The sequence below is a fragment of the Bos indicus x Bos taurus genome, chromosome 2 (assembly GCF_003369695.1).
Source record: "Bos indicus x Bos taurus breed Angus x Brahman F1 hybrid chromosome 2, Bos_hybrid_MaternalHap_v2.0, whole genome shotgun sequence".
NCBI classification, from domain to species: domain Eukaryota; kingdom Metazoa; phylum Chordata; class Mammalia; order Artiodactyla; family Bovidae; genus Bos; species Bos indicus x Bos taurus.
This window is the reverse complement of record NC_040077.1, coordinates 90,246,801-90,258,981: the sequence shown is the minus strand read 5'-3', so window position 1 is coordinate 90,258,981 and position 12,181 is coordinate 90,246,801. Positions and strand designations below refer to the sequence as shown.

Genomic DNA, 12,181 nt, shown 5'->3' with positions numbered 1-12,181 from the left:
AAAAATTGAGATATATAGCATTGTATACTCATATACAATGTATATACATATAACCCTGTAAATTTAAGGTATGCAACAGGTTGACTTGATACATTTCGGTACTGAAATATGATTTACCAGGATTTCTTTAGTTTTTACCTGATGTCCTTTTTGTATTCTATGATATCATCTAGGACAAACATTGCATTTAGTTGTCATGTCTCTTTAGGCATCTCTTGGCCGTGACAGTTTCCCAGACTTTCCTTGTTTTTGATGACACTGACAATTTAGAGGAGTACTGGTCAAGTATTTTGTAGCATACCTCGTTATTGGAATTTTTCTGATGTTTTTCTTATGATTAGACCATGGTCATGGGTTTTGGTTTTGTCACATTGTGTTGGGGTACATGCTGTCATCATAATACATGACTTTTGATGTGGCCTTAATCACTTGGCTCAGGTAATATCTATCAGGTTTCTTCACTGTAAATTCATTCTCGCCCTAATCCCTTTCCATACTGTATTTTGGGGGAATGTCACTCTCAGTAGCCCACACTTAAAGAGTAGAAAGTTATGCTCTGCCAGCTTGAAGGTAGAATAGTGACTTAAATTGTCTGGAAATGGCCTCTTCTCTCCCATTTATTAATCAACCAAACTACTTATTCATAGCACTTTGGACTCACAGGTACTCATTTTATACTTTGGCTTACAACCCAATACTATTTTATTTTGTTGCTCAATTTCCACATTTGTTCCTTGGGAGCCTTTCCTTGGCTTCTGGGTCCCTTTGACATACTTCCACAAATGTGGGGCTTGTTTATCAGGTGCATGCCTTTATCTTCAGTTTTGGTCTTTTTAAAAGATTAAAAGGATGATTCCATTTTAATTTCTATTCCTTCAACTACTTGTGGAACTGAATTTTTATAAGCTTATTGGTCTTTTATGTTTTTTTGTAGTTTCCCTATTTGTCCATTTTGGGGGGAGGTATTTTGCATATACCTCTTACCAATTTCTTTTGTTTGCCTTATTATTTCTTTGAAATTTTAAACTTTCAATTTCTTATGACATTCAGTATTTTCCAAAATGCTTTACTCAGAGAATAGGTCTGTGAAATATTCCCCACCCCCTATGCTAAAAATTTTCTGGTCAAATATGAAAGTGAAAATGATGTCACTCAGTCATGTCTGACTCTTTGCAACCCCATGAACTGTAGCCCTCCAGGCTCCTCCATCCAGGGGATTCTCCAGGCAAGAATATTGGAGTGGGTTTTCATTTCCTTCTCCAGGGGATCTTCCTGACCTAGGGATTGAACTCAGGTCTCCTGCATTGCAGGCAGACTCTTTACCATTTGAACCACCAGGGAAGTCAAATATGTTTAGAAAATGCTTTTACTTTAAAATTTTTCTTAATCTTTTTTAGACAGTCATGCTATACATCAACATTTTAAAGATGCTGAGAGCACCTATGATGAAGGATCACATTATATTTTGATCTAGGGTTACCTGTGTCAATTTGACCATGGTAACTGTTTCAGTGAACCTCTATTGAAGTAGCTCAGAATTGAGGGGTCCTCAGGCAATGGCAAGCCACTCCAGTACTCTTGCCTGGAAAATCCCATGGATGGAGGAGCCTGGTAGGCTGCAGTCCATGGGGTCGCTACAAGTCGGACACGACTGAGCGACTTCACTTTCACTTTTCACTTTCACACATGGGAGAAGGCAATGGCAACCCACTCCAGTGTTCTTGCCTGGAGAATCCCAGGGACGGCAGAGCCTGGTGGGCTGCCATCTATGGGGTCGCACAGAGTCGGACACAACTGAAGCAACTTAGCAGCAGCAGCAGCAGAATGTACTTGGATAGATGGGCAACCATGAACATGTCCAATCTTCCCTAATAGGTTCTGACTTCAGTGTTATGTACAGACAGACCTTTCCAGTCCAAAAGTTATATAGACTTCCCTTGTTTATTCTTCTAGTTCTTGTATGTTTTCTTTTTCAACTCCTTTCATTTCAGTTCAGTTCAGTCGCTCAGTCATGTCCGACTCTTTGTGACCCCATGGACTGCAGCATGCCAGGCTTTCCTGTCCATCACCAACTCCTGGAGCTAGCTCAAACTCTTGTCCATCGAGTTGGTGATGCCATCCAACCATCTCATCCTCTGTCGTCCCCTTCTCCTGCCTTCAATCTTTCCCAGCATCAGGGTCTTTTTCAGTGGGTCAGTTCTTCATATCAGGTGGCCAAAGCATTGGAGTTTCAGCTTCAGCATCAGTCCTTCCAGTGAATATTCAGGACTGACTTCCTTTAGGATGGACTGGTTGGATCTCCTTGCAGTCCAAGGGGCTCTCAAGGATCTTCTCCAAAACCACAGTTTAAAAGCATCAGTTCTTTGGCACTCAGCTTTCTTTATAGTTCAACTCTCACATCCCTACATGACTACTGGAAAAACCATAGCTTTGACTAGACAGGCCTTTGTTGGCAAAGTAATGTCTCTGCTTTTTAATATGCTGTCTAGGTTGGTCATAGCTTTTCTTCCAAGGAGCAAGTGTCTTTTAAATTTCATGGCTGCAGTCACCATCTGCAGTAATTTTGGAGTCCAAAAAAATAAAATCTGTCACTGTTTCCACTGTTTCTCCATCTACTTGCCATGAAGTGATGGGACCAGATGCCATGATCTTAATTTTCTACACGTTGAGTTTTAAGCCAAGTTTTTCACTCTCCTCTTTCATTTTCATCAAGTGGCTCTTTAGTTCCTCTTCGCTTTCTGCCATAAGGGTGGTGTCATCTGCATATCTGAGGTTATTGATATTTCTCCCGACAATCATGAGAACCCCATGAACAGTGATTGTATATTAGATCTTACTAATATTTGGATTTGTGACTCTTTGGGGCTTTACAAATCATATTTATTTGATCTGTCTTTTCTTGTACTCATGCTACACTACTTTAATTATTGTAGCGTTTGAACATATTTAGAATGCATTAAAATTCTAAATTATAGAATCATTAACATCTTTGTATTACTAGATTTTTTAATCTAAATGTCCTTACAGAGTCCCTGGAATGATCTACAAGATCCTACACAATGGCCCTACTGTATCTGCAACTCCTCCTACCTTCAAGTCCTTCCACCCACTGCCTCTAATGCCAGGCATGCTCCTGCCTCAGGGGTTTGCTGCTTGCTGTTCCCTCTGCCTGAGGTCCTCTTCCACTACACACCCACGCAGTTCATGCCTCACCTTTGTCAGAATCTCTGTTCAAGTGTTCCCTTCTCAGTAAGCCTGCCTCTCACCACTCTGTTTAAAATAGTAATTCACCACCCCATGCCGGCACTCCCGATTCCTCTTCCCTGTTTTATTCTTTCCCAACATTTTCACTCTTTGACAAACTTGGTCAAAGAGTTTGTTTATTGCCTCTCTCATCATCACTAGAACATACACTCCGTACTTATCACTTTTTTTCTTCAATGAATCCTTATTGGCTAAAATAGTACCTAGCACATAGTAAGTAGGGCTTCCCTGGTAGCTCAGTGGTAAAGAATCCACCCCACCAATGCAGGAGATGCTGGTTTGATCCGTGGGTCAGGAAGATTCTCTGGAGAAGCAAATGGCAACCCACTTCAGTATTCTTGCCTGGGTAATCCCATGGACAGAGGAGCCTGACAGGCTATGGTCTATGAGGTTGCAAAAGAAATGGACACGACTTACTAATTTAGTTGTTAAGTTGGTTGAGTTGGTAAGTTGTGACTAACCAACAGCAACAACATAGTAAGTGCTTAATAAATACGAGTAGAATGAATGCCTTTCTGGCTTTTGCAAATCTTTTATATCCTTTAGTAAATCTTATATATAAATCCTGCCCATTTTTTAATGCTAATGACTTTTTATTGTTGCTACTTTAAGAATAATTTCCCCTACAATATTTTCCATTAAATGCTTATTGCTAATACATAAGGCAATTGTTAACAAGTATATTTTGATTTTATAACTGATGACCTAGTTGTTCTATCTCACTATTTCAAGTTTCTTAGATGATTCTCTTGGGGTTTTTTTAAGTAGACAATTCTATAATCCATAAAAATTATATTCAGTCTTTTTTCCTTGTTGCATGAGCTAGAATCCTTCTGATAATCTTTAACAATAGAAAATAATGGGCAGTCTTGCCCTACTCTAACTTAATGGTGATGTCAGTAGTATTGAGCAAAGAAAAAGTATAGAAGTTGTTGATCTGAAATTACTCTACGTCATGATGGGTAATTATCATTCTATTCCTATTTTGTTCAGAGTTTAAAAACTAGTAATTGATGTTGAATTTATAAAATGCTTTCTTGACATCTATCTTTATGGTATGTTTTAACTTGTTTTAAATTATGAATGTAACACTTTTATGGTAAGAAATACAGTGAAAAGTTTGAGTGATCTTCCTCCATTCCAGTTTCAACCACTAAAAGTAGCTACTTTCAATGGTCCCTTTTAGATTTTTCCAGATTCCTCTAAGCACATACAAATTTATACATGAACAGTGCTTTTTTTTCCTAAATGAGATCATATATTGTTCTGTAACTTGTTTTTCTTCATATATGTCTATCTTATACTCTAGATGTTTGCATACTATTTCACTATATAGTAATAATTTAGCCAGTCCTCCATTAATGGATATTGGTAACCAGGCTTTCACTCTTTCTATTATAAGTCTTGCTGCAATTAATATACTGTTACATACATCTCTGTGAACTTGGACAGAGTATATATTTCTAGTGTATTTTTTCATTCTGTTACTAGGATGAATATTTTGAAGGAAATTTTTTATATTCTTAGTTCCTAAGATAGTTTATGGAAGTGAGTTAAATCTTGTTTATACATAAAATATTTAAAATGGTATCTCTTCCAAACTCGCCTTTAACAAGTAAAAACAATACCACAAGTATTAAGATACATAATAAATACTTAGTTTTGTAGTATTTATATTAAATTGTTAAAAATTAACATTAAACCACTTTGAGCCATTATTTTTCTCCACTGGAGTAACGTAAATTAAGGAAATCAGACCTTCTTGACTATCCCACCTTGAAAAAGCAGTGAAATTCATGACTCTCTCAAATATGTTTAACATAGTTTTTATTAACCAAAATGGGTATTCGCTTTCTGGATTAACAGTCTTTTTTATTCTCCAGCCATTTTTGTGTAATTTGCAAGTGTAGAAAACCCAGGATAAATCAATCTTTGCGTACTAGGTCTTACTTTGTAGAAACCAACTTCAGTATCTTCTAAGAAGGCAAAGTAAAAGAAGGAAGGAGCAAACTCAAGGGTGCTACTGAAACCCTTGTCATGTTTCAGGAAGGATATGACATCTTATCCACTGTACTCCCCACCAAGTGATGGACAGTAATTGAGAAAGTTTAATTTGAATTGACTCAAAAGGAGGAAAAGCTGATAAACATCTTAGTGGGCTGATTTTAATTGGGGCACGGGAAGTCTGTCTGCTTTCAAGGCTGCTTCAGTCATTATGTCATTCCATATTGACAGTGGGGTCTTGCATAGGTCCTGAATTTCTACCATGTGTCAGCTGGCTTCATAATGTCAAATCCTGGGGGTGAAATCCTCATCTCTAAAGTTTCTCCCAGCTAATGAGTCACTTACCTGCTAATCCCTTTGTAAACTGTAGCATAAGAACCTTCACCCAGCTTCTCCAAGTTCAAGTAAGATGAAGCTGCCCCAAAAGGGAGGCTCTTCCTCTGCATAAGAGGAATGAGGAGTGAGGAGGGGGGAAAGAAAAGAGCATTTTTTTAGTGTTGACTTTTTCCCCCACAGAAATTAGACAACGTTGCAGAATGTGCTTGGGAAGGTCTGCTTAGTAATTGTCTTGGAAAAAGGGCCAGCCTTCCTAGATAAGTACACATTAAATTCCTCTTGATCAACATCAGCTGCTCACTCACCCACTGAAAACCTTGCCTCAGATCCTCTTCCTGAAAAGAATCGCTGTTACTCCGTGGCCTTTTACTCTTGAACTTCCGGGCATGCACAGCCTGAAGTCCCCTGGGGTGAAATGAAGTCATGGAACATGATGCTTCTTTTAGGTCTGTTAGCTAGAGAAAAAGGAAAGTGCAGGAATAAAATTTATGCAAAGTCAAGACAATGGCTAGCATAAACCGCTTTTTCTTTATTTGCCTGATGTTAACTCTTCAAATGTTTTCTAAGCTTCCCACACTTTCAAAATGTACCTTTCTTGAACATCAGTTCCTTTAAAAAAACAAAAAACCCATAATGATATCAACTGCTAAAACACAACATTCTTTCTTTACCTAAAAAATCTGTCTTTAGACACTTAGGTTAACCTAAATTTCTCTGATGGATGGGTTCCAATTTTTCTGTTAAACCTAGACTTTTCTTTTTCTTGTCCCTTTAATTTACCTCTTTAGGGGAATAACTTTCCTGTACAGCATTGCTGATAGCCATGAGCTAATTAACTGAAAATTTTAATCCATAGGATACCAAATACCGCAGCTTGTTTTTTGAGGTTCAGCTCTCTAATTTAGTACTTCAGAGATTTCAAGAGAATAACTTTCTTGACTGCAAGGCAAGTGAATTTCGTGCAGCCCAAAGCATAGGGTTATTTTTCCCTTTTGGCTTAAAAGAAAATCCCCGAATTTGATAACAACAGCCACACATTCTTTGTGACTTTAATAGAATTTTCTTTTTATTGCCTTAGTCCTAATGCAGGAAAAGCAGACCCTGCTACAGAAAGGGAGCCTCTGAACTCTGTTTATCAGTAGAGGGAGATGCTCCTGGGATATGAATACCTCGATCGCAGCCTCCGTCATCACAGGCGCACTCCTCTGACAGCTGTGTGCGTTGCCTCCCTCCCGACAGCGATGGCAGCTGCATCCAGGCTGCAGAGCCTTTGCACACAGCTCTTGACCCATAATCTTCTAGGTTCAAGGAGAACACCGGCACTTGAACCTCTCTCCCTCTGCTTCTCCTCTCCTTGTTCACTCCCTTTTTTGCCAGAGGTCAGCAGTGCGGGAGCTTTCATATGACTCACATGAGGGCTCTGCCTGGAGCAGCCTCATGACTTCAGCAGTTTTTCTTGATCAGTGCAAGAGAGTATACCTCAGAAAGGCAGCCGCCTGCCTTCATATGTGCACAATGGACACCAAGACAGCTAATGTTGGATAGAATAAACTTTGACACAACTCAAGTTCTTCCAGCCACAAGTTAGTGCCACTGGTACACACCTTTTTAATGAATTTGCATTGCTTATCCATATTACTGAAGATATTTATTAGATTTTCCTGGACATGTTGAGGAATATTTTCTCCCTGCCTTTTATGTGAAGGTATTTTGTTTTTAAGACTACAGAATAAATTTGCAACCTAACCAATTTTTAGTAGTCAAAGAAACCACAGAACCCTAGGACTGAAAGAGAGCTGAAGATATCTAGTCCATCTCTTTGCCTTCGAGTAACAGGGTAACTAATAGTCCCAGAGGGGTACCCATTCATTCACTGATTCAAAAACTATCTAGTGAGCACTTGTGTTGTTCTTTAAATGTTACCCAGTAGTGGAGAGACAGGAGTTTGCACGAAATATTTTCTCTCCCTCTCTCCTTCCCTCTCCCGACCTCCTTCTGTCCACATAAAAGTAACTAACATTTACGAGTTCCAGAAAAACATCTATTTCTGCTTTATTGACTATGCCAAAGCCTTTGACTATGTGGATCACAATATACTGTGGAAAATTCTGAACGAGATGGGAATACCAGACCACCTGACCTGCCTCTTGAGAAATGTGTATGCAGGTCAGGAAGCAACAGTTAGAACTGGACATGGAACAACAGACTGGTTCCAAACAGGAAAAGGAGTACATCAAGGCTGTACATTGTCACCCTGCTTATTTAACTTATATGCAGAGTACATCATGAGAAACACTGGACTGGAAGAAGCACAAGCTGGAATCAAGATTGCTGGGAGAAATATCAATAACCTCAGATATGCAGATGACACCACCCTTATGGCAGAAAGTGAAGAGGAACTAAAAAGCCTCTTGATGAAAGTGAAAGAGGAGAGTGAAAAGTTGGCTTAAAGCTCAACATTCAGAAAACGAAGATCATGGCATCTGGTCTCATCACTTCATGGGAAATAGATGGGGAAACAGTGGAAACAGTGTCAGGTTTTATTTTTTTGGGCTCCAAAATCATTGCAGATGGTGATTGCAGCCATGAAATTAAAAGACGCTTACTTGGAAGGAAAGTTATGACCAACCTAGACGGCATATTCAAAAGCAGTGACATTACTTTGCTAACAAAGGTTCATCTAGTCAGGGCTATGGTTTTTCCAGTAGTCATGTATGGATACAAGAGTTGGACTGTGAAGAAAGCTGAGCACCGAAGAATTGATGGTTCTGAACTGTGGTGTTGGAGAAGACTCTTGAGAGTCCTTTGGACTTCAAGGAGATCCAACCAGTCCATCCTAAAGGAGATCAGTCCTGGGTGTTCTTTGGAAGGAATGATGCTAAAGCTGAAACTCTAATACTTTGGCCACCTCATGTGAAGAGTTGACTCTTTGGAAAAGACTCTGATGCTGGGAGGGATTTGGGGGCAGGAGGAGAAGGGGACAACAGAGGATGAGATGGCTGGATGGCATCACTGACTCGATGGATGTGAGTCTGTGTGAACTCCGGGAGTTGGTGATGGACAGGGAGGCCTGGCGTGCTGCAATTCATGGGGTTGCAAAGAGTCGGATACGACTGAGCGACTGAACTGAACTGATCAATATATTAATACAGTGACATGTCAGGGCAGGACCTCAAGCTAGTTTGCAGTCTTAGAACAGAACTTTTTTCTCTCATAGAATCCTAAAGGTCATTACCACTATAATGTGCTAATTAGAATGAGATGGAAAATAAGACACATACACACATGATCATTAAGGAAAAAATAAGAGTCATCTCTTTTATCACAACAATATTTACATATATTTGATATCTGAATCTTACAAGAATAATTATAATTATTGTAATTATTCAGATAATTTAACTATGAGCATGTTCAGTTCAGTTCAGTTCAGTTGCTCAGTCGTGTCCGACTCTTTGTGACCCCATGAACAGGACATAGGAGCCAACCTGAAAGAGTCTCATTTGGTTTAAGAGAGGACGATTTGAAAACCAAGAAAGAATAATGGCTATAAAGGATTGGTACACACCAAATACATAAAATCCATAACTTTATAGTTATTTGAAATAAAAAGGACAACTTGGAGGTTTCTAGTGCAGCAATTCATTACTCAGGCTATTGAGACATAAAGGGGAAAATCAAGTACTTTCTTTGTCTCTTCTATACAGACTGTTTTTCCAGGGTTATCAAGTAGTTAATGAAGGGGAAATTCTTCTTCATGGAAGAATTCCAACTAATAAATGCAGAAGAAATGACAAAAGTAAGAAATTCACTATTATGCAGTCCCTAATGCAATAATCGGAGAAGGCAATGGCACCCCACTCCAGTACTCTTGCCTGGAAAATCCCATTGATGGAGGACCCTGATAGGCTGCAGTCCATGGGGTCACTAAGAGTCGGACACGACTGAGCAATTTCACTTTAACTTTTCACTTTCATGTATTGGAGAAGGAAATGGCAACCCACTCCAGTGTTCTTGCCTGGAGAATCCCAGGGACGGGGGAGCCTGGTGGGCTGCCATCTATGGGGTCGCACAGAGTAGGACACAACTGAAGTGACTTAGCAGTAGCAGCAGTAGCAATGCAATAATACTTCAAAGCAGCCATCATTAATGGATGTTAAAATGGTTAGGTGAAAGATTTTTTTTTAATGTTTGTTTAGCCACGCCAGGTCTTAGTTTTGCGCTCAGGAGTTTTGATCTTCGCTGCAGCATGCAGAATCTTCAATTGTGGTATTCGAACTCTTAGCTGTGGCATGTGGGATCCACTTCCCTGACTAGGACCTCCTGCTTTGGGAGGATGGAGTCTTAGCCACTGGACCACCAGGGAAGTCCCTAGGTGGAAGATTGATAAAGAATTCTGCAATGAAGGGTCAAGTAGACACCATCTGAGTCCTCAGATCAATCTTAGCTCCACTAAATTTGGGACATCCAGACATTATGTGCTTCCTGATGTGATGATACAATAGAAATTGCACAGCATCACTTGTGATGTATTTTTGACTAAGGAAAAAAAATTTAACCTGAAGCCAATCAAATAACTGCATCTAAAACCAGATTGCAAGAAACACAGAGAACAGAAAAGTTACATAATGCCACAAGGAAGCAAATCCCTAAATCAGAAAGGTCAGTAAACCTGATTTCTCTTAAAGCAGCAATGGTAAAAAAAGAAAAAGTCAAGAGACAGGACAAACTAATGCAATATGTAGACCTTATTTGGATCCTGATTTGAATAAACTAAATGCAAAACAGTTTCTTTTTAAAAAATAAATTAACTGTAAAACAGATTTTCCCTCCAGCTTTACTGAGGTATAATTGACAAAAAAAATTGCATGTAATTAAGAAATACAAGGTGATGTTTTGATATATGTATACTTTGCAAAATGTCTACCAGAAGGAAGCTAATTAACATATCAATCCCTTCACAACTTTTGAGTATGTGAGAACAATTAAGATCTACTCTTAGCAAATGGCTCAGGCAGTAAAGCGTCTGCCAGCAATATGGGAGACCTGGGTTCGATCCCTGGGTTGGGAGCATCCCTGGAGAAGGAAATGGCAACCCACTCCAGTATTCTTGCCTGGAGAATTCCATGGACGGAGGAGCCTGGTGGTCTACAGTCTGTGGGGTTGCAAAGAGTCGGACACAACCGAGTGACTTCACTTTCTAGCAAATTTCAAGTATACAATACACTATGGTTAACTATAGTCACCCTGATGTACATTAGAGCCCCAGAATGTATTTATCCTGGATATCTGAAACTTTGTACCCCTTGACCAATATTTTCCCATTTCCCCTCACGTCCCAACCCGTTAACAATTATAAAATGATATTTCTGAGACAAATATGGGTATGTAAATATGGTATTAGTTGACATTAAGAATTCATTTTCAGTGTTGCATGATGATTATGTTTTTAAAACAATTATATGGTTAAAGATGAATACTCAAGTATTTGCAGGTGGAATGATTTAATTTCCTTGCTTTGAAATATTTCATAAAAATAATATTGGGGATAAAAAACCCAAAATTGGTAAAAATGTTGATCATTGGCTAAGCTGAGTGATGGCTATAGGGAGGTTCATTTCTGTGTGTTTAACAATTTTCTAAACAAGACAGAAAAAGAATAACAGTTTTGAAAATGCATTCACATGAAATGCATGCGTTTTGATTATTTATTTCCTTATATCCCTGCCTTTTTTCAACAAGGTGGGGGGTAGGGGGAGGCTTTAGATAAAAGTACAGTAGTAATAGTAACGACAACAGTTACCATATCAGTGCTCACTGTATGCCAGACTCCAGGCTGATCCTCCAACTCCTTGACATTGAGTAGGTACGAGTAGTAGCCTCACTTAGTCATGAGGGAACTGAATCTTAGAGAGTTTAATTAACTTTCCCAAGATTAGGTTTGGGTTTAGTCACTAAGTTGTTTCCAACTCTTTGTGACCTGGCTCCTCTGTACACGGGATTTCCTAGGTAAGAATACTGGAATGGGTTGCCATTTCCTTCTCCAGGGGATCTTCCCCAGCCAGGGACTGAACTCGAGTTTCCTATATTGGCAGGTGGATTCTTCACTATTGAGCCACCAGGGAAGGTCCCTTCCCAAGACTACTAAACTACAAATAGTAGAAAATATTTAAAAAGCAGCTCAAAGACTACTAAATTCCCCAGATTTTATTTAATGAGGACACACTGATAATTGTATTTGCATAAAAAGCACAAAATCTCTCTGTTTGGTCTCATTCTTTATTAATTATTAGGCCTACATTTAAACTGGCTTCCCCATGTGGTGCAGTGGTAAAGAATCCATCTGCCAATGCAGGAGATGCGAGAGACTCAGGTTTGATCCCTGTGTTGGGACGATCCCCTGGAGCAGGAAATGGCAACCCACTCCAGTATTCTTGTCTGGAAAATTCCATGGACAGAAGATCCTGCTGGGCTACAGTCCACGGGGTCAAAAAGAGTCGGGTTCGACTGAGTGACTGTGCACACACATATTTAAATTAGTTGTATTTAGAATAAATCAGTAATAGGTAAGTAACTC

General features: G+C 39.3%; 1 protein-coding gene across 1 annotated transcript in view; it reads right to left on the bottom strand.

The window, feature by feature from the left end:
- The window catches only part of CDK15 (cyclin dependent kinase 15), a 96,381-nt gene extending 89,381 nt beyond the window's left edge, over positions 1–7,000 (bottom strand). The window contains exons 1-3 of the mRNA XM_027564470.1: positions 6,774–7,000; positions 5,910–6,059; positions 5,614–5,708 (exon numbers count right to left, since the gene is read on the bottom strand). Coding sequence (XP_027420271.1) covers positions 5,614–5,708; positions 5,910–6,059; positions 6,774–6,896 — 368 coding nt within the window. The 5' untranslated portion in view covers positions 6,897–7,000. The remainder of the gene's footprint in view (positions 1–5,613; positions 5,709–5,909; positions 6,060–6,773) is intronic.
- Between the last annotated feature and the right edge of the window lie 5,181 nt (positions 7,001–12,181).